At 38.0% G+C, this 23,569-nt stretch overlaps 1 protein-coding gene across 1 annotated transcript; it reads left to right on the forward strand.

Moving 5' to 3' along the window:
• On the forward strand, positions 1–23,564 carry LOC144666753 (stimulated by retinoic acid gene 6 protein-like). Its single transcript, XM_078528132.1, has 20 exons — positions 1–359; positions 1,267–1,324; positions 2,416–2,501; positions 3,025–3,170; positions 4,759–4,879; positions 7,797–7,845; positions 7,993–8,142; positions 8,793–8,878; positions 9,336–9,400; positions 9,820–9,881; positions 10,897–10,990; positions 11,531–11,606; positions 12,758–12,833; positions 13,556–13,604; positions 14,155–14,290; positions 16,277–16,384; positions 17,663–17,826; positions 18,198–18,323; positions 19,436–19,498; positions 20,931–23,564. Exons 1-20 carry the CDS (start codon positions 319–321, stop codon positions 21,104–21,106), a joined length of 1,932 nt encoding a protein of 643 aa, XP_078384258.1. The 5' UTR covers positions 1–318; the 3' UTR covers positions 21,107–23,564.
• The last annotated feature ends 5 nt before the right edge of the window (positions 23,565–23,569 follow it).

Here is a 23,569-nt window from a genome sequence, read left to right on the forward strand (position 1 = left end):
CTTTTTATTATGCAAACGAATGGCGGCGTGGCGGTCCATTCGGGTTATACCGTGTCTAAATTTTGAATTTTCCACAGTCTTAACGTCTGTAATTGCGGTTAACTTCGAAAGATCTTAAAGTTGGTGGCCAAACGACGTGTACTTACGAAAATTTCACTTGTTTGTGCGACGAAAAAAGAACGTTTTCAGACTCTGAGAGACACGACTTTCCCAAGAAATCCAACTGCTGTCGACGGGGTTAGCCTCACGAATACGACGAATTAACTTGGATTATCGAGAAGGAATGATGTAGATAAACAAGTCAACGCTTCTAAACTGATGGCTAACGATTCAGATAATACGTCTTCTGCCGAGAATAAGTAAGTAAATATTACTCTGTCCTACTCTACGACCTTTTTTCCTATAGATATTTAATGTAGAATTGCTTTGACGAAGCCGGAAGTGAGATTGAGCGAGCTGAGGCAGGCTTTAAGTCAGTAACCAATGTGGTACGTTATTCTGTGAGCTTTATTGCGCTGCTATCTTGATACTTGGCCATGTATTCTGTTGAGATTTTGCTTTACATGTATATGTAATATAGCTGATCTCGCTTGCTAAATGCACTGCGTTAGTGTGATCACATTTTTCACAGGGGGCGTGAACCGTCACGCCATAATCTACTTTAGTAAATTTTACGGCCTCAAATCTCAGACGCTTTGAAATACCTCGGCCCATCTTGAATTTTATGAGTTTCGTTCCGGGATGACAAAAAAAATCGTTTTGTATATGAACGTGTTCATCCCGGGATGTCGGGACGTTGAATTCATCGATCACGTCCAATTCATTGCATTACAATTCGTCCCGGAAAGACGGTTACATGGCGGTTTTCGTAACGTTTCACGCCAGGGACATGCATTTCATCCCGGTGCTAAGGACAGGGATGAAATCGTCCCGGGATGAATTCATCCCGTGACGAAATAACTGATCATTCCGGGACGAAATAATGTAAACAGCAACAACAAAATCACCAGACACCGAGATGATTTCATCCCGGGACAAAAACTCTCATGTAAAGATAACACTCTGTAATTATGTTTTTATTCCAGTAAATAAGAGCTAAAATACTAAAGTACTGTTATGTCCATAGGTGCAATCACAGTTAAACTGAATATGTTGCGGCACAACAAAATATACTCACGCCACAACAAATTATCTTGAGGCATGAGAAACTTAACAAACGGCAATATAAAGTAAACTCCCAGCTGACATCATTTTCCTTTGTTTCAGTTGCTCAACTGCCCAATATGACCTACTTTTATTTGATCTTGCATGTTTGGGATTTGCTGTGAGTACTTACTTCTAAATAGTTAGTTTCTAGGGTTGGGGTGGTAGAAGTTGAATTGGGAGTCGGCTCGCTCCCCACGGTTACCCTACCTTCAAAGCGAATGACCCTCCACCCAGGGATACCTGGCCCCGGCGCCAAATTTCCAATTTCTCATATAAACAGTGACAGTTCGCAGCTATTTACAAAGAAACGTATGAAAAGCTCTCTCGCCAGTAGTGGCTCTGTAAAGAGGGTAACCTGCCTACCAGGGACAACTTTCCTCCATTTAAACGGGCCCTAACAGCTGGCAATGATTGAAAAGGGGAAATGTTGGCTACTGATTTTTATGCGAGTTCTTAAAAAAGTGTTTTGTTTATTGTGTCATCTTCACCTCATTCTTAAAAAAAGGCCAGCCAAGCTTTGTTTAGCTAAGCTCAGTTATAATTCTTGTTATCCTGATGTCTGTTTTTTTTTTTTTTTTTTTTTTTTACCGGGGGTGGTGGGTAAGGGAAGAGAGCAGGGGGTAGGGAAAGTTGTTGAATTCTTACAAGAAATCGTAGCCGCGACAACCCAGTGACGTTTACCCTAAATATTAACCTTCTAGCTAGAAAAATGCCGGCGAGTGAGGGCCAACTAGATTGCTTTGTAATCGCGGTTTTGCGCCAGATGGATTGAGAATAAATTATTACTATAAAGCTAAGGTATGTGGTCTAGTGGGGTTATTAAAAAATTTCTGGGGTAATCCTCATGCAAGATGTTTGCTTTTACTGAAACGAAGCGAAAAAATTCGTCTGAAAAGGCAAATGCCCTGCGGCGAATCGCTGCTAACGTAGGACCAGAGGTGAAGGAAGTGAGCCATTCTGCGTAATTTGAGGGGTGGACTTGGCGTCTACTGCAGTAAGTCTATTGGTAGCCCTATAACATTTGCCTCACCCCAAGACATATCATCTTGTTAAAATGGCTCTGAAAGCGCGGCCCCATATGTTCTTAGTTAGGCCTCGCTTCTTTTCTGTTTTAACTTAAGGATATCCGTGGAGTTAACTAGATTAATGAAAATTTGAGGTATTATGGTATAGTTGTAATGCGACTTAACTTGCCGTTTCTCCTTGCAGCTCCCTATCATTTTGGTCTTGGCATCATTGAAGCGGCGTACCAGACTCAAGCTGAAATATTGTGATGGACGCCCGGGATTGCTAATGTAAGCTTGCTTCAAGACGATAGTCCAGTTATTGTGATAGTCCACAGGTTATTTCAAATAACTAATTTTTGTCCTCGCCTTCACAATTATTTGGTGCTGCCATGTTAGGGTCAATTATCCGCTATAAAGAGCATTTCTTCTATTTCCTCTATTTGGTAATGCAAAGAAAGAAGACTCGTAGGTCCACTCGACTTCCCAATATCTACTCGCTAAATGCGAAATCATATACCGGATAAGCACGTGACAAAGCTCCAGAGCTTGACCGGTGCAAGATAATTGGTAGGCGTTCGTTCCCAACGCATTTTTTTACTTTCGGTGTACTGAGGGCGTCCGAAAGCTTTTTTCATACTTTGCCTTTTCCGGTAACGTAAGGATGGGGTGCATAAAGTTGCCTCAATGCTTGTTTTATGACCAGGTCTTTGGATTTTTATATACTTTTCTTTATTTTAAAAATCCTCAGCAGTGAACTTCCAATGGTTAAGAGAGACCATACACTTCTATATTTTATTCTTCTCTCTTTCAGACCATTCAACTTTCTGGTTGGTATCAGCAATAGATACACTGTTGCAGCAACCTTTGGAGCAACTGCCAGTAAATGTGCCCAACTCTTTCTAACTGTTGTAAATGGCGACACATTATTTGACTTGGGTGGGGCTCCCTGGGTAAACGGTAAGTTGCGGACGATTTTTATTTGCAATTTCTTCTTTTTTGGTCCTTTCTCCTAGTAGAATTATTTCTAACTTTTCTAAGGAAAGTAACGTTGCACTGTCATTAATACACATCTATTATTGACATCTATTCTATTTCACATCAAATTACCTCTTTGGTCAAGGCAGAGGCAAACTTAACTGGAGTTATTCTTGAAAACTGTAACTAAATTAATCAACATTAAACGGCCTATTAATCCAAGTTTTTGATGACATAACCCCTGTGGTAATTAAAAGAAGCTCCACTGAATGGCTACCTGTTAGCGCCGTCGTTTGCATGTATAAAATTTTCCTACTGGTCTACAAAGCCTTTAATGGAAAAGCGCCTTCCTACATCAAATGCCTTATTATAGGAAATTAACGCTTGTGTAAATTAAGGTATTTGAAATTAATGCGACTAAAATTAATGCGAATTGAAGGAAAAATTACTTCCGAATAAAGGAAATTAACGCGGAAGAGAGGGTAATATTTCAAAATGAAAGAAATTAACGCGACGTACACAAAGAAAAACACTTGTTGAGACAACAGGAACAAGTGTTTTTTAACATTGGGCGTATAATCCCAAACGGAAACAATGTTCGTGATACTCAAGCCAAACGTATGGGTTAAGCGAAGGAATTTGACCGCTTCGAGCGTTCACCCTGAAGAAATAATGCTTTTTCCTAGGAGATTAAAAACGTCTGGATTGTATCGAAAAATTGGGACTAAAATAATGGAAATAAAGGTCGCGGAAATTAACGCTCCACTTAATTAACGGCGCGGAAATTAACGTTAACAAAAACTAACGCTTCTGAAATTAACGCGAATTTTTGAAATTCGTGTTAATTTCATGAAGCGTTAATTTCCTATAATAAGGTGGTTAGTCAATTTAGATCATTTTCCAACAAACTGCCAACAATCCCAAAATCTACTCCCAAAATTTCTCTGGGCAAGAAAACCTTTGCTGTGCAGCACTGAGAACTGATTGAACACTATTCCGCTTCTTTCCACTGACATTTTAAAGGACATTTAAAAACGCACTATTTCTTTAGAAACATGTGAACTTCTCTTCGTTCTGTCACCACAACTTTACATCGTTCCAGCTGCCGTCTTGACAACTTGGTTTCGAAAATGAGTATTAAAAGCTTTGTTTTATCAGAAACATTTATGTATAGATGCAGATAAACTTATATGCAATTTTTATGTGATAATTTAATATGTGACAAATAGATTTGATCGTGTAGATGGCACAACAATTATTTTTCAACAGTTCAAAGTTTAGTGCGCCAGCAGTGACTTTGGACAGCAGAGATACGCAGAAACGCATACGCAATGCGCAATGCTGTCGCAATATTTGCCACATGTTATGTGGCAAGTTGTCTACACGAGAAATTTTTCGTATGTGACAACTTTTATTTCTCACATGAAATCTAACACGCCAGCTCCTCTGCAACTAAATTGGCCAATTTTCCTCGTCTACACGAGCACAGAAAAATTTGCCGTAGCTGTTTCAACGGTAACGGTGTTAATTTTATACCCTCATCAACGCTTACAAACAGTGTTCTCTTTAGTTTTTCAGGGCCTTGTCGGTGTCCTTGTATATGGAATAGTGTTCTATCCATTTTTTGCTTGTCTTACGACGGAGTACAAGTTAATCGGATCAATTCTGGGTTTTCTATATGGTGCGCCAAGGTAAAAAGTCCTTTACATCAGGGTAGTCAAAGTCCATAGCACCCAACATCTAGCAGAGTTGTAGCCTGATTCCCTGTACTATCCGAGAATCAGGCTAGCAGCTAGCAGGATTGCTACTTTTTTGGAATTCTTAAAGGGATTTAACCTAGTTTATGAGGCCATTGCTAAATAATACTCAGTGTTTTTGGACTTGTTTATTTTCAAACATTTTCCAGTTTCATTTATATATCTTGTCCCTAAAAAGCCTCACAGAGTAATGGTAATTAAAAATAGATACCTGTAATAAATAATACCTAGCTTCACACTAGAAGCTAAGTCAGTTTCAAGTGAGCACTTGACATAAGTGAACTTGAGAATCTCAAGACGCATTTTACAAAATCTGGCTTTACACCTGATTGCAAAGTATATTACTTCAGGTACAAGCTGTCAATCATCTTTATAATCGTGACAACGCTGCACGCCGCGGGGCCGCACGCCGCTTTTATTTGGCTTTCATTTGCCACATGCATTGGTCGAGTGCGTTCTCAAGTGTGGTGTTTACCATACTTGGCGGCGTACTTGGTGGCTTCTTTGAACTACGAAAGTTTTCATGTTCACCAAGTAAAGTTCAAGTAAGTACGTTTTACCTCTTCACAATCCAAGTAGGTTCCAAGTGCACTTAGATTATACTTACGAGCTCTAGTGTGAAGCCATGTATTAACTCGGCAGATATGACTTGGTTAACAATCGTGTTTTGGTTTCTGGGTATTTACTTTCTTCTGGATAGATCCGGAGTTTAGCACAGTCTCAACCAACTTCACCATGATCCTTACATGGTTTTAAGAAAAACCATGTTAAAGGTGTCTTGCATAATGCGTTTTCATTAGCAGCTAATTGAATTAAAAATAACAAGTAGATTTGTTGCTGGAAAAGTAACAACAAATGGGGATGCTAAAAATTTTTTATGGCCGATTTATGAAACCGTAGCCTGCATTGGTCGGAAGAGTTTTGTTATAGTATTTTTTTATGATAAAGGCAACTGCGGAAGACGTTACCTGCCAAAATGTTCCCGTCACGCAGCCTCCTTCAATGGAAAACGAATTGTTTTTCGGGAAGCATTTACCTTTGATATTTCCGAGCATCATTCTAATAGAAAGAACTACGCATCATAATTTAAAAAAACTTTTAAAATAAGACTCGAGAGAGACGTCGAGTTGCTGATTTTGGTTGGTTTCCTCAGAAACGAAACGGTATTGTTTTGGATTCGATGTGAACTGTTTACAGAGCATGGTCTACTATCCAAACAGAAGAACGCTCGTAACGCAAATGTCAAAACGTTGTACTGAAGGCAAACAAACTCGTTTACCATGTTCTTCAAATATCGGAAATGTAATCCTCAGCTACACCATAAAATATTGGAATTTTTGACGACTACATGCTTTTAAGTCCGAATAAAGCGATGGTTTGGTGAAAAATATAAAGCTAGCTCTTTCCGTGTTTATTTGTGAAGTAAACATTTCAGAAGAAAATTCCCACCAATCAGCGCTTGCATGCGAAAAGATACGATATCTTCACGTGTGTTGTGTTTGCTGGAAGCCACGTAAAAGGGCAAGAAAGGGCTAATAAGGAAGTTATTTTTCATTCTTATTCTTCCGCGATCTGGAATCGAAACGCTATTTCTTTGTGAAAAAGCTGTTTGCTAATTGTTTTACGAATTAATTAAATTTTAACAGACATCACGTACGACACAAAAGTGGCGAAGAACGTCTCAATTCACGAGTATTTTTTACCACTTAGGACAAAAAAAAAAACACTTTTTGTTGATAAAACTTTGTTAAAATTTTAAGATACATGCAGTATTGGGAACATTATTGGGAAAAGTTATTGGGAAAAGTCAGCTGCATGTAACTGATTCAGCTGATTTAATTAGCAACGCACCGAAAGTGTAGACTTTGGCGGCACAAGGAATTGTAGCTTTCACGAACGAAAATACCAAAAGAATTCGCTTTTGCATATCGTATTGGCATAGCCTGCGAACGCAGACGTATTTCCGCCAGTCGCTTCAACGATATGAGGAACTAGAGTCCAATTGTAACTGAAAAATTTAGATGTTAGCTAGTTCGGGCGGTTTATTTACATGCAGAGATAGCTGAACCAGCAAAACCAGTTATTATCCTCGAGTTCATGCATTTGACCAATTTCCTTGTCTTCGGCATCAAAACCTGTTTTCCTCAATTCCTCACAATTTAACCCAAAACCAGTTTGCCCAACACCCAAGGGACCAATTTATGGTGCTGTTATTGGTTATTTCGGTTGTTAATCTAATTATCCTCAATCCCAAGGGAAATACACACGCACCCTGAAAACAACTAGGGATGCCCTTAGGCATCCCCAAAAAGAATTAATGTTCGTTGTCATCGAGATACGAAATTGAATTTAAAGTCGGCGATAATCTTGGATTTTCTTAATGTTGCTGAAAACAACCGGACCGCATTTCAAATTAAATTTAACGGTGATCTAACAGTGATCTGAACGCTGTTTCTAATCACGTATGAATAGCAAGGGATATAAAGACATAGTGCTGAATATCTCGGTTATGACCGATAAAAATATATCAAACCTCAAAGTGTTTCCTTACATTCAAGCACCGAGAAGCGAGATGTGTTTACAAATGTGACGAAACTCTCTCTCGAGTGTTTGTTAAATCAGTTCAATCGAAATTCAAACTACTTAGAAGACGGAGAGTTGAAATGGTGAAAATCTATGCTAATTTAGTTAACACATTCAAATCACCGTCATGTTTCTGCTTTCCTCTGCTTGAGAAATCATAGCTACGATAAGTATCATAGTTAACTTGGTTAGCAAACTTAAGCAAAACATGCTTATCTCCCCTAGTCTATTGCCACTGTATTGATTTTGTTGTTGTTGTGGTTTTCAGGTTCGGGTTCGAGCTTTCATTTTTAATCCGTTGCAGCAGAGCTTTGGAAGTAAGTTACGTATTGCAGTTGTGTAAAGTTGCTTTTTTTTCTGTCTTCGGGCAGAGAACTTGACTACATTCCTCAATTTCGTCAAAAAATATAAATAATAATTACTTTTTATGCAAACCTCTATTTAATTTCTTCTTAACTTTCTAGGGAGCTGGATCCTCTCCATTCCTTTCTTTCATCCCGGCATTACCCACATTGGCTTGTGTTATCTTCATTGTGTCAAGATTCGCAGTCCTTGTCTGTTTAGAAGTGAGAAGAAAATGCCCTAAGCCTTCTAGAGGATTAGAAGTATACAAGGTATTTGACTCCTTAAAAAGTTGTGAATCGTTAGTTATGTTTGAGTATGGGTGGGTTAAAGCATTTGTACATTTTAATATTTTTACTCATAAATTATTGTAATCTGCTATTTTGAAATTTTTAATTATTTTTATTATTTATTACTTATACTAGTTCTCATTGTTTTTATACTATATTTAATTATTGTCGTGCGCTTTTTACATGAGCCTCCGGCTATTGAGCGCAACATCATCCCGCGTCATGACTTTAATTGATTGATTGATTGATTGATTGATTGATTGATGTTACATGCATATGGGTCTACATGAAGTGCTTATTTTCTGTGGCAGAGTACTTTCAAAAGTGTACTGTAGAAGTGTAGTCACTGTGGCACTACGACAAAAGCATGAAGGGAACGTAAGCAGACAAAACTCGTATAGCTAATTATCACAGTAATGATTTATGATTGAATTCCAGGTCCCTTGACAACTTAAAGTGACTCCACGCTCTGCTAAAGTTGTCTCCTTTTGTGATAAGTTGTCGTTCTATTTTTATCTTCTTTCTTCCCTCTATTAAGAAAGAAATGAGAATACAGTATATACATTCAGACTAAACTATTTAAACTTTGGGGAATTAATTTGGGTGAATCTTTTATTTGTTTTTCTTTTCAGGGAAATCAAAAGATGAGTTCTAAGCCATTGGCAGAAGAATCAGATATTGTTCATGTCAAAGTATTGCTCGGCCAAGGACCAAAAATGTAAGCAATGCTACTCATTTTTATTCAACAAATGCGCGCATTGCCCATATATGGTCAGAAGGTTATTGTTATCCGTCCATGACAGATATTCTGCGATATACAGAGGTTGCCAAGATTCGTAGGAAATCTTGCAAAGCGCTGCATAACCACAGTTTTTCAGGCTGCGACAATTTGTTGAATAATGAATTAATTAATATTCTCCTCAATGATAAATGGAAAAATAAATTTCCTTGTGCTGGGTGGCACTTGTAAAAGTACAAAAGTATAATGAAGTTCTCACTAAATGAGTTGAAAGTGCCTTTAAAATAGTTAAGAAATCCAAACGTTTCGGGCTTAGCCCTTCATCAGTGGAAAGTCGATTTCAGTCAGCTGAGTATCAGGCGATATTCCGCGCGATTTCGCAGCTTAATTGTCGTAATTTGGTTGCTATATTTTTTGTTTCTTTTTTTGCTTATAGAAACCATGAAGTTACACGCCCGTGGTACACAAAGCTTCGACATTTTATTTACAAACAAAGACCAGGTAAGATATTTATAGCTATATGCATGTAGCAGAAGAGAGTCCAAAAGGAAGCCGGGGAAGAAATAAGTAACAAGTATTGTATTATGTAGAGAGAGAGAGATATGTATAACACTGACCATAAGATTAAAATAACAACATATTGGCTTCTGAAATAAAGCAAATGCACAATTCTCACTACAAGAAGCGTTTTATCACACCTCCCTTGCCTTTTTAAACTTAACTAGAACAATGGGACAATGACCCTCTCAACTCTGAATGTCAAATGCCTTTTGCAATTTTTTCAGAAGCGTTTTATCACATCTCCCTTTCCTTTTTCAACCTAACTAGGACAATGGGACAATGGCCCTCTCAACTCTTAATGTCAAATGCCTTTTGCAATTGTTTGTACCACGGTTAAGTTGGCTCTTTTTTGTTTCTAGATTTCAAATTCTCTACTCAGCTGATTTCAACCATGGTTGTTACCTCAATACTGATCTTTCAGGTAATAAAAAAACGAACATCTCATTTTTAAATAAATAACAGTTTTTAGAAGAGAACGAGATCGTTTTTCACCACTTTATTGAACTGACTACAGACGACCACATGACATGATCAACCACATAGTAACCTTTGAATCCCATTGGTCACATATCCTGGTTAATACTTCATGGTTGTTGCTAAATCCGGATATGGGTCCGTCTTTATCTGTAATGATACCGCATGCAATTTTATCTGTACGTCTGCATTTACATTAATTGTGTCAATGGCATGTACAAAGCGCCCTCAATCACCTTTTGAAAAGGTGATTTTGCAGCAACAGTATCATATGGGTATGAGTAGCTGTAATCCAAACCTGCCATTGTTGAAAATGTAAAATGATGTAGGCTTAACAATCAGCTAAAAATTCTTGAAAACAAATACTAGTCATTCAGTTTCTAGATTTCAAAAGAAATTCTTCGCTTTTTTAAAGTATCGCGTGTTTCTATACTCATGATTAAAAGTCCGAGAGAGAAGTCACTTTTTTTCTCATAGCACGGAATAGATAATTATCGATGGCTGTATGTCGTAGATTAATTCTTACAAACACTACACTTTTATATAGTAATTGTCTAAGGGTATACACATCGTACAAGTGAAGAAAACAGTCTGGTTGTAATTTTGCTGATTTTACGACAGTAGAACATTACCAAGGAATGTTAAGTCTTACCCAAGGAAAGTTCACATTTAATATGTGGCACATATACGTTTACGGGTTGAAAATCGTGTTTTGGTATCGTTTTGAGATTAAGCCACAAATAGTTACAAAACAGATACCAGTTTTTAGGAATAGACTGTTTTCTTAGACTTGGCTCTTGGCTCTTCGAACTTTTTTCCTCGTTCGTTTCACTTTTGAAACATGTCAATACAAATTGCCAGGCCTTTGATATTATTGCTTTCCAGCTACATCTGCACACAGACCGATAAGGAGAAGAAAGGTGGTTTTTCATTAATTTTTGTTTGGTTCAATTTTGTTGCAGTTCCTCACAATGTTACTTATCGATTTTGAAAGCTTTAAAGAGACGTTCCGCGCTTATGGGAGTACGTTGGGTGACCTTGCCGCTGTTTTATACAGTAAGTCCCTACAGACGCTTACTGGGCAATGCCATTTTGTAAATTTTTAATAGATTTTCCATACATGTCAAACGATATTTTAAATAGTGTAACAAAATGTAACAAGCAGCCAAATTAGCAAATTGAAAGCGCTCTACGAAATTTAAATCTGAACGCCAGTGGTAACAACAATGCGTCCATGCATGCTTTCCTGATTTCTTCCCAGGGACGGCGGAGACTTCCTAAGAAAAGAGTCCTTTAGCCCTTCCCCCCCCCCCCCACTTGCTGTCGCTGGTAAGTCCCCCCCCCCCCCCCAGTTGGAAAAATGCTCCGCCGTCCCTGCTAATGACAGTTTTTTTTTTCCTAAATAAAAGAGGAAAAAAAAACAGTCCCATCAGGTTTCGTTTTGGACCAGTCGAAAGGCCATACTGGACAGCGAAACCATCGCATAATGTACAAAAAAATACGTCAAACTCTGTGATATTCTGTTATGTTTATGGAGAAAGGAAAAATGGATCTCATTGTATAGCTGACATGAGTAATGCTTTTGTCACCATGCAGGTAACTTGCAGGGAGGATTTGTTATTTCAGCTTTGATTTCATTCGCTATGCTGCTACATTTTGTCAAATGCCACAGGTAATTCTGTAAATTCGTTAATCTGAAGTCCGGTAAACTTTAAGACTGCAAAGAACCGTAGTGATATCGTAAACGTGTTTTTCTAACACCCGTGTCCTGTAAGGTTACGGCTTGTAATTTAAATTTGTTCCACATTGCGAAGCTTGTTGCTATAGAAAATTGGGTCTCATTGTCGCTCAACAAGTGGCTGACTCCTTACCAAGATAAATCATTTCGTCAAGAGAATTTCTGTTGTATACTTTGTTATGCTATCGCGGTGTGTATCACAAAATCGAGATACCTTATTCTTACTAATTTTCGCGAGTGCTAATTTTCGCGATTTTCGCCATTTCAAAATAATCGCGAAATTAAGTACGCGCGAAGAAAACATTGCGCGAAATTAAGACACGCGAAAATTAATACCATCAAAACAATAAAAATTTAAAATGTTTGAAACTTCAACTATTTACCTTTAAAAATATATTTTCGTCTTGTTTTTGACTAGCGCCCGTCCTCTGATTACCGTTTCGAGCTTGAGAATTAGTTCAAAACTCTCTTTAGTACAGTCACTAAAGTTTCCGTTTGTAGGCTCCTTGTAGTTACATTGAGCCAGACCTTTGTGTTTTTCCAGTGGTTCCTTAGCCTTTGACAACTGACCCATAAACCACTGACAAAATCGCGAAATTTAATACACTTTTCCTGTAATTTTTCTTGCAATCGCGAAAATTAATACTCGCGAAATCCGGCTCTCGAATATTCGCGAAATTAAGTACACGCGTAAATTAGTAAGAATAAGGTAATAGCACTTATTCATGTTTACGTCAGACTGGCTAGTTTCACCAGTCAGTTGCACCTGGCTAGTCATCGCTTTCGTAGGCAACTTGCAAATTGAACAATGAACGAGTTCCCAAAGCAGCAACGATGAAAAGAATACCCAGAGAAAAAAATGCATGAAGGTGGCAATAATTCGCGTAAACGAGGCTTGGTGGTGAATTTTGAGCACATGACGCTACAATACAAAAGCCCCATTCTTTATTGTGACAAATTTTTTTATGACTTAAAACTTCGCTAGCAATGTATCTTAGCTTTGCATAAACTTCATTAAACCAGTGAGGAGATTTGGAATCTTGAAAAGTCATCCTTTATCCTTTTCTCTTTTTTCTCCGTTGCAGAGACCATTTCTTTCAACTTTGCCGCGGCCAGAGAGGCTTTGCTCGAGATGTCTCCAATTCTCCTTCAAATTTAGTGGTATGTCTAACACCGTTGAAAATATCTTTATAATGTAAGGAGTACCCTGTACAAAACTTAAGATTCTCTATTTTTCCTCTTAGAAAGTTTGGAAATTAGTGTCCCGTGGAATAGGATCTGAATAGATGGCTTCTAAAAGTCTTAAAACCAGTCATATAAACTAGACCATGTACAACACTTTGGTTGCTTTTTATTTCCATAATTTAAGCTTAATTTAATTTAAGCTCGCACATGGTTCCTTGAGAAATTCTTAAAAATAGTAATAAAAAACGTTTAAGTTCTTGGATGCTTGAGGTTAGACATCTTCATCATCATTATCATTTTATTTAACTTCGTAATCCCGCCTTCAATGGAGAACGAAGATTGGAGTATTTCTCCCTCCGTCCTTTTCAGACGAAATTATGTGTCATTTAGCGAAAAATGAGTTATTCAATATTGGTGAAATATCCAAAAAAATGAGTTTTCAAAGAGTCCTTGGAAATTAGTCTAGGTAATTGCGGTAATTGCGGGTAAATCAGCACAAGTGAATTTTTTAAAGGCTTGCCAAATTGCACGAGCCCGTAGGGCGAGAGCAATTTGTAGTCTTTTAAAAAATTACAAAGGCTACATTATAATTAAGGAGTGATTAACGCGAGAAAGCGGAAGAACGCAAGAAATGTGTAATGACAGGTTTTAGCCACGCAATAACAAACAGGACGTGTTACTTTTTTTTTTTTTTTCAGGGATATGGTCTTTATTACTCGGGTTACCAGATCGCCTATGCCGTGTGGGGTATGTTTAATTGTTTGTTTAAATCATGTTTCGTCATATAATATTGAAGTTACCAATTTTTTTCCCCTGAAATATGAATGCAAAATGTAAATGCTTTATAACATGACCAGAATTGTAGATATTACTTATTCCAATGTTTTCCATTTTAATCGATTGAATAGCGGCCGAAAAATTCCGTGTGTGAGATTTTACCAGAGATAAGTTTGAGCGACAGTTTTGTACAGTTTTGTTGAAATATAATGCGAGCCGACGAGGCCTCTTTGGCCCTAGTATTCATATACAAATTCTCCTGACCGATCTTCATACATTTTCTTTTAGAATAAATTTGGGGAATTTCTTCAAATTAAAGATCAAAGTAGTGTTCTTTTGCTGATCATTTTATTCATTCTCATAACCTTTTTCTTGACAAAGTATTGATTTTGTGAGGAGAAGTTTGATTTTGGTAACTCTTGAGACGTAAAAGGTTAAAGCTGTTGAGAGGTATTAGAGCTAAGCTGTAAATAGCCAATTCAAATAACTTGCCACAATAATATTTTTTTTTGTTTCTAAGGTTTTCTGCTATTGGGGGCATTCCTTGGCGCTGTCTTCTATATATCGACAGTTTTCATAAAATACAAAAATGAACTGCAGGACTTATTTGGAATAGACTTGATTCAGATACTAGGAAAATATGCACTAACATTGTTGTAAGTACAAACCCCGCTATTAAGGCTGGTTCTCATATGATCGCCCCGATCGTCTCTGTCACTTCTGTCGTTTGCAAAGTCTGAGGTGATTGGAGCAAGCGAACTTTTTGAAGCGACAGAAGCGACAGAGACGATCGGGACGATCATATGAGAACCAGGCTTTATTTATCTTCATTTATGCTAATAATTTTTAGGATACTGTTCAGCACATGCATTTGTTAAAACATCTTTTAATAACCACTGAAATAGTGTACTGAAATAATTAAACATAAATATAATAAACAGTCAAGTATGGGTTATGAAATAATGGCGAGTACAATTTATAGCAAATAAAATTGAGGATTTTTGTTGTTGTTTTACGGCTACCAATGTAGTTCTATTCTCATTCATTAACTATGCCGCTTATTGTTTCGTGTTGTTAAGTTATGGGAAAAGATTGTGGCCGAGGCAAAAAGCGACTGCGTGCGAAAACACTTGTTGCGTATTAGTCATTCTCGACCCCAGAGCTATTGTCTTTTCCACGTGACTGACGGCCTTCGGTCATGCGCAAAAGAGAAGAGTTCTGGGGTCGAGAATGCGTATTAGTTTGCCGTAGGGAGGGGGAGGGTTGAAAACTCCTCCAGACTTAACAACGTGGGGATCCGTCTTTCGATTTGCCCCAAATCTAAGCAAAGAGATCTTTGAATATGGTGAACTCTTTATTTACCATGTGCTTAGTGAGAAATCAGCCTGAAAATGTCCTTAGAAGGTTCTTTAAATTTGTTTCTGAATCAGTAATACTATACGTTTAACATAATACACTTCATGTCTAGTCCCGAGGGAAACAGTCAGTTTTGTTTACCCAAGAGTCTCGATGTTTCCCGTGACTCTTGGGAAAACAAAAGTGACTGTTTCCCGATGGAACAGACATAGACTTGCCCCAAGTCGACTCTTTGGAGCGACGAAGTCGCGAGCAACGAGCGACGCAAGTCGCGACGACTTAATTACCGGAAACGGACTTTGAGAAAGTCTAGAACAGACATTAAGTGCATTGTTATACATCCAAAGGAGGAACAAATAAAACAAACAAACGAACAAATTAGCGCTAACAACAGTACGTCTGAGCACGACTTTATTTATTCTATAAGACACTGAAATGTACGACAAATACATCGTAAAATTTATACGTACAAAAGAAAGCAAAAAAATTCCGATCGACTTTCCAGGCATTTTCGAAATCCTTCTGCTCTAAATTTTTTTTTTGACTTCGTGTTTTGAATGAAAAGTAGAAAGCGTCGGTTTTAGCCTCAAACTGTTCCACTGTGTTACGCGAACTTTCGAAGAACTAGCGACAAATTTCCTAGAATCGCCGAGAAGTGAGCTTCAAAAACACCATGCCACAATCACGCCACCGGCCTTGGTTACGTTTTGATCACGTGCTTTTTTAAAGATCACGTTCAGGTCAATGTATCCCGATCGGCATACATTTAAATTTATGCAAGGCCACGTGATCACAAATCAACCAATGAGAATCTTCCTTAGAGCAAGAGAAACTGCGGATGTATAACAATACCAGAGGTTTAATTAATATACATGTACAGTGTTTTATTATTTATTAAAATAAATTTCAAGTTAACAAATACTATTACTTATATTAAGTTCTTATTCTGGCATCCTATTTCTTTTTATAATATAAGAACATATTTTATTCATCGGGCTGAATTGTTTCTTAGATATCTATTGTGCTTTATTGGGTAGCCTTCCCCACAAACCGAGATCCTGGAACAGGCTATTTATTGGGCAACTTTAATTTCAGCCTCATGTTCTTAATCCACTTGTTTTTATATGTGGGATTGTACTGTATACTGTGGGTTATGTAACCCACGCTCTCCGGAAATCTGCGAAATAATTATGAAAGAGAATATAGTTATTAAAAATTCCTTTAAATGGTACTCTCGCTGGAGTGTTGTTATCTTACATTTTTCTTTCATTTTTCTTTATCTCCAGGCCGGTAATTTCCTTGAGCCTGTTCGTGTGGATATTCCAGATATTTCTAGCACTGGTGGTATTTCGAGACCGGCAGTTCCCGAATATAACTGTTTCCATTGACAACAGGTAAATTTAAGTTATCGTGCTTCTAACTCTCTCTTCCTCCTTATTCTCGTCCTCCACTTCAAAGTAATCGATCTTGCAACGAAAAGGTATAAGTGTACTGTCAAAAAAAAATCGGCTACGAAATGATAAATTATCTGATTATTGTTTGGTTCTCTTCCTTACTAGGCTGCCTAAATATATATATATATATATAAGTGTATTTTGGGGTTCATTTAACTATCTGATCAACAACATATCCATTAAGTATGTCCTTTTTTGTGTCGGTTGAACTTCTGTCTTGTTGAAATAATGCAAAATTCCAAATGCGGCGTTGCTAAATTCATCACACAATTTTGCTTAAGAAAAAAATATTTTTTTTAGAAATCAACGAATTTTATTGAGGGTGTATGATGTAAAAGACGCTGGAAAAAAATCCCGGTTTCCTTAGCATTAAGCAGCTAAGAGTATTTCTTCTCCCCCCTGGATGGGATGCTAGTCCATCGCAGGGAACCCCCCCCCCCCCCCCCAGCATTGTTTCGCCGGTACCCATTTATACACCTGGGTGGAGAGAGGCACTTTGAGAGTAAAGTGTCTTGCCCAAGAACACAACACAGTGACCCCAGCCAGGGCTCGAACCCGGAACGCTCGCCCCGGAGTCCGGCGCGCTAACTATTGGGCCACCGCGCCTCGCTCTTGTTGAAGTAATGCAAAATTCCAAATGCGGCGTTGCTAAATTCATCACACAGTTTTGCTTAAGAAAAAACTATTGTTTTAGAAATCAACGAATTTTATTGACGGTGTATGATGTAATACTACACAGACATTAGGAAAATTTGTTTTGGCATCGAGTAACAGCAATTTTTAAGCATTACTAAAAAAAATTGTATCAGTCACAATCCTTCATTTAGCTTTCGGTTTATTGCAGTCGCAGCAATAGCGATTATTTTTTGTAACAACAGCAGATAATACTCGTAATACTTGCTCGTTGATTTTAAAACCGCTTTGCTAATTTGACATGAGTTGAGATTCCAGTCTTAACCATGGAAAATTGTATTGGAACTACTTGGTCGGGTTTTTATGCTATACAATCGAAAATTTTTAATACGGAAGAGTGTTTTTTTTATGGAGATAGATTAAATATGAATTTTGGTCTCTTTCGGGATAGGTGAACTGTGAACTGTCCTTTATAGGGGGATGTCCTTATTCGTTATAGGAGGGGGGGGGGGGGCAGACGATCTCTTCTATTTGATTTTTATTATGTCCACATAAAGTCTGACGTTACAAATGTTCTTTTTTTAGACGGCTCTATTCTATCATATCATACTTCTTCTTTTTCCTCAACATCCTTATTGGTTTGTTTTCCTGTCTCTGGCGCATTGTGAAGGGAATGGTACTGGGTGTTATCTTCGTTTCACGTATTGATCGAACATCTTTGGTGCAAGGATGGCAAGGGTGGGATGAAGGTGATGTACATAAACTTAGCTTTAATAACAATTAATATTATATATTAAGCCTATTTCGATATAAATAATTAATTTTACATTTTTGAAATGGCACAGAGAACTAATAATATTAATCGTGGAATTATATAGTGCGAGTTGGAGGCTAAATTAACTTTTTGGCAGTTTCTTTTTAAGCTCCCGGTAAAATTCATTGAAATCCGAAGTCTGTTTTTTTTTTTTTCCTTTCATTCAAGCAATTGTAACTTTAGTCAAAAAGGTGAAGTCAAAATTTCGATACATTAAAAGGATAGCACAGAAAAACTAATCCACCATAAAACTGCGTCAACTCATCTCGGCGATTGTTATAGTGATACCTATCTCTTGTTTTTAAGGTTTCGTCGCATACCTGGGCTTTCTCAATGTACTGGTGGCTTACAGACATCCGGTGATGCTCGTCTTTTGCGAGCTGCTCAACACCAGACACAGTGACCCCGAATCGGAACGGCCATTAGAGTTATGTAAGTACTTAGGCGTATTAGAGCAGTTTTCAATTGAGTGTCGTAAAACCAAAACCAAAGTAATTACTCTGGCCAATCACAAAGGACATAGACAATCAAGTGAACCAATCAAAACTCGAAGCAAATACACTGTAGTTGGCACGAAGCGCGGGAAAACGTGCTCGAGCGAGTCACAATTGGTTTTGGTTTTACTCCTGATTGGCCAAGAAAGTGGCGCGAAATTTTTAAACCAATCACTAAGCGTAGTGAACGCAAAACCAAAGCAAACGCGAATTACTTTCGACACTCAAGTGAAAACCGCTCTATATACTTTGTTTTCCAGGTAATTTTACTGCTGGTGTAGAATTTTATAACCTTGGAGTTCGAATGCCATAATTGCTCAAATGTTGTAACTAGGAGCAAGCCATACTATTTTAGAAGATTGATGTACTTTTGGTTATCCTACTTTAAAGATGATTTCCAGTCCGTACTGCGCAGACTCAGGGTTTGTTTTCATTTTTGTTTTGAATTGGTGATAGCGTACATGAAGTTTTTTAGTTCGCCATTACGGATCGTTTCGTTCAAGAGTTCACGATTAGCTAAAACGTCCGTTTGAAATACCGCCGAGCTCCTTTTACTCGTTATTATTGTTTTGCAAGGATATCTCGCGTTAATAATGAAGAAAAAGGTAAGTTTTGTCCCGGAATTTTTATTTTTGCTAGTAGACATTCTTCTGTTTGTGAGACTCACAAACATTGCAGGCGGAGATTGCGAAGTACGGACTGGAAATCATCTTTAAGCAACTTTTGCCTTTATTCAATAATAACAAATCATAAACTCGACACCCATTTAATAACCCGTTTAAAAACTTGCTCTTCAATCCAATTAAAGAGTCTAGGTTCAATATTACTTGTTCTACACTTCCACCCTGGGAGTAATTAATCACACTAATTTCCTTTTGGTTGTCTGTCATTTATCGAGCCGCAGTTCGCGGCTGCAGTGCTGGCGGTGAAAGGAAATACTTTTGCCTTTCCAATGAAAAAATAGTAATACAAATATTTTACTGAATTGAAAGTAACCTTTTTATGCCTTAAAACACGAATGTAAATAAACTCCTTGCGTTTTGTCCGAAGGTGCTTCAAACACGTTTGAAGGACAGGATTGCAGTCATGAAAAGGAACCCAGCATTTCCACTGGTATGTTGGCCTGTATAACACTGATAGAGCGGTCAGTTTCACTTGAGTGTCGAGAGTTAATTGCGTTTGCTTTGGTTTTGCATTGCTACGCTAAGTGATTAGCTCAAAAATTTTGCGCCACTTTTTCAGCCAATCAGAACTAAAACTAAAACCAATCATGACTCGCTCGCGCACGTTTTCCCGCGCTTCGTGCCGGCTACATGTAATTGCTTCGAGTTTTGATTGGTTCACTGGATTGTCTGTGTTCTTTGTGATTGGCCAGAGTAATTACTTTGGTTTTGGTTTTACGACACTCAATTGAAAACTGCTCTAGTGATGAGATAATGTTAGAGACATTTAGTTACAGGTTTTTCACTTTAACGGCGCGCAAACCGCAAGCGGCAATTTAAGGTTAACTGTTTGGCGTTTTGGTATCATGAACTCCACCGGTTTAGCTAGACGTCTTCAGCCTCGAGCAAATTCACGTAGAAAACAAGTTAAGACTAAACTACAAGGACAGATGACTTGTCAAATTTTAAAATTCAAAATTTCCAGTGATCGGGTCTAACACCACTTTATTTATCGACGGTTGTTGAAGGCGGCACAACGAAAAGCACACAAACTGCTCGTCAAGATTCACGGCAAAATCGAAATTTATTCTTTCTTTCATGATAAATACAATTCTCTCAAAAAGTGCTGTGTTTTGTTACGGTATCTGTGAAAGAAGTAGCTTGCCTTAACGCTCACACCCTTCTTGAAATTTAACTGGTTCGCCTTCAAAACATTCACCCTGTTCTACTGGATGTTTTCTGAGAAATATACGGTGAGATTACGAGAATTTACTTGCGAGCTTTCTGCCGCCATATTGGATTTGCGACATATACAAGTGCTTGTTTTTCAAAATAAGACAAAATGCTCAATCTGCACTCTTTCAACTTGAATTTTTTTCTGTGTCTAGGCGAATGACTACTTCAGATATCTATAGCGTCATTACGTGAGAAAACTAAAAATAAAAGAGAAGAAACCTTGAGGGAATTTACCAACGTGAAAAGCTACCTCTTGCCGTCGAAAATGTGCCTTGAAAACTTCAAACGTGATCTCAGGGCCTGGTCACGTGATTCCTAGACGTTTGCGATTTGGCGTTTATAGCCGAAAACCTGAAGCTAAATGTCTCTATTAATAACAAATTTGCTCACACCCTCGGACGCATCGACAATCGTACATATCTCTACGATTTATAACTTGGCACTAAACGCGCGTGTAGATCACGTGCATGCTATGCGTCTGTGGGTTTTCGTTTTGCGTCTTACTTAATTTTATTCACATAAGATACACCTCTTATTCTTGTTTTTTCTTTGCGTGAATAGTGTGGAAAAATTATATTATTGCCATCGCTGCTACACACAACAGGGACCTTTAAAAATTATTTTTTTCTTTATTTTTTTTCTAACAGCATATACACGTGAAATCCGCCATCCGCGCATGTCTCAGAAAGCGGTAAACCGCTGGCTGCTTGCTGTAACTCTTCTCCGCAACCCATCGCTGATACAGTACCGTCGACAATGCTACGCCAGTCCAATTGCAATGAATGAAGCCGACACGGAGTCTATTACTGTTTTGGTGCAGTAGACCTCTACAATACCTAACGAACGTCTTAAATCGTTTTCTTAAAGCCGTTGTAGTAGCAGTAGTAGTAGCCACGTAAATAAGATGTCTTGACACCTTCTTGTGATAGTACCTTCTTGTGATTAAATACTAAATATAGAAGACTCAACAACTGTACTTACATAAACTTATCATTATCGTTTATATTTCAACCTTTTGTTGACAGTTGGTTTTAAGGGAGACAGGCAGAGTAAAATTTACAAGCAAAGGGTGGGACGTCTCCCCTTACGACGGGAGAATTCGGACACAAACTTTGTTAATGTATATGTTTTTATGCTTTAATGTGAAGAATTGCCACGGATGAAAGCCTTTCCTCTGACAGGGAACTACGATGAGGGATTTTTAGCCTCTTGATACCTGGATACCGCTAAAACTATGTTCTGCAGTACAGGTTGATACAGGATATGTTAGCAAGGCAACTCGAGCCACATATATCCCTGAGTAAACGTCGGGGCTTGCGGGATCGAGAGTCTTGACCAGTCTTGAGCTTTTCACTCTCGCATGTGACGTTACATTTGTGCCTTTGTCTCGTGACTTCTGCATTGAACTTGTCATTTGTCCGTCGCATTTGTCACGGCAGCAAACGTGACCGAGTTTGTCTTGACAAACTTAGTATTACATTGGCACAGAAAAACGTTTTAAGAATACGTTTTTCTGCAACTTTGTAACAGCTTTACCGTTATCTTTTGTTATTGTAGTTTTACTTTGTGTACATTTCTATTTTTGTATTTGTAGCTTGGGTACATATATAGCCCTAGATTTTAAATTCTCGATAAACTGAAGATGGCATGCGTCATGCTGAAACATGTCTTTAAAAAGTCTTGTAGTGTTTTTAAAATAGGTTGTTTGAAAAAAACATCACAACTCGCAGAAAAATACAGAACTTTGCATTTCTTCCATAATTTAAGACGAAAGTCTGGGGATTTTGGTACGAGATTGCGTAGTTGCTTAAAGAACGATACGCCCCTTGCTCGTATCGATTCATTGTGACTGCTTAAAAAAAACATTCAACGTTCAAATTAAGTCGAGGTTCGTTATCAGTCTTGACTTAGCGTATCTGTAATCCTGCAAATTATTATAACAGCTTCGTACTAGCGTGGAGGCTCACGTGGGATAATGAAATCGAGGAAAGTTCACGGACCCATCACTTGTTACGTATTGACCACGATTGACTGGAACTTGCTTGCAGTTGAGGCTGTTGCAGAGAATCTTATAAAGGGAACAAACGGGGAGGCTCCGCCCCGAGCTCCTACCCCTTGTCCTTTTATATACCATTTTGCCAGAAATTGTTCCCCTTTCGTATACCTTTCCATGAAAAAGGTACCCCTTTCATATACCTGAAAGTCATGGCATAGTCTTAAAACACCTCATAAACTGAAATTATACAGCCATAAGTTGCATCTGCTCGAAATATTTTTATTAAAAGGCCCTTTGAAAAAGCTAAATGACTGATTTCCATACCCTTTCGTATCCCTAAACTTGTGAAATCCCCACCCTTTTATATACCTGAAGCCTGAAAAAGGTACCCCTTTCGGGCGGAGCCTCCCCGTATAGGCCATTATAGAGAGTACCCCCCTCCCCGGGTCCATTTGTTGAGAACACGAAAATCGTCGATGAAAACAATGTGCTTCGCTCATTAGTTTTTGATTCCTAATTACAACATTTCGTTTGTTTGTGTGTTTGCTTGCATTTAATTTTCTTGAAAAATCTTGAGTGGTTAGCCGCCTTGCAGCTAAAACAAGAGTTGTACGAAGCCAAAACAATAATTCAGTTAGTGGACACAATTCATTGTAATCCCAAAGTCCCCACCGCGCAACAAGCCTGCAGCGGCGGAGTCTTGCACTTTAACCATTGCATTACAATCTCTATGCGTGACTTTCATACCCTCGTAAAGATACTACGTAGGCATAATTGAAATCATATATTACATATTCGTGAGCAAATATTCTCTTTATGTAACGTGGAAAAAAAATCAATTTTCTCTTTTTTGATTCGAGTAAAGTTTTTTGTTTGTTTGGATAATAAATTATTTATAGAGCTCCTGCCCAAAGCAACAACAACGTCACGCGTATTATTTTCTTAAATCATGTTGTATCACTGTCTGTCAAGACCGGTATATTGACCCAGATAGGGTTATCCCACACATAGCTTGTAGTATAAACACGATAAAAATGATGCTAATAAACTGTCATCATTTCGATTGTAATTTTAAATAGATGAGCCCGGCGGTATTATTTTCTTAAATCACATTGCAACTCTGCATGCCTAGACCGATATAGTGACCGAGTTAAAGGCCAGGGTTATCCCACACATAGCTTGTAGTATAAACACTGTAAAAATGGTGATAGTAAACTGCCATTCTTCTGTTTGTCGTGATAGAACAGATTACACAGGCGTAAAATAAAAATGTGGCTGATTTTCAGGTTC

Source organism: Oculina patagonica, chromosome 9, assembly GCF_052425735.1.
Source record: "Oculina patagonica isolate OP01 chromosome 9, crgOcupat, whole genome shotgun sequence".
NCBI lineage: Eukaryota > Metazoa > Cnidaria > Anthozoa > Scleractinia > Oculinidae > Oculina > Oculina patagonica.

Coding starts and splice junctions, on each gene's coding strand:
- LOC144666753 (XM_078528132.1), top strand. CDS start 319: ATGGCTAACGATTCAGATAATACGTCTTCTGCCGAGAATAA. Junction 3,171..4,758: donor TGGGGCTCCCTGGGTAAACG/GTAAGTTGCGGA, acceptor TGTTCTCTTTAG/TTTTTCAGGGCCTTGTCGGT. Junction 19,499..20,930: donor GGAACCCAGCATTTCCACTG/GTATGTTGGCCT, acceptor TTTTTCTAACAG/CATATACACGTGAAATCCGC.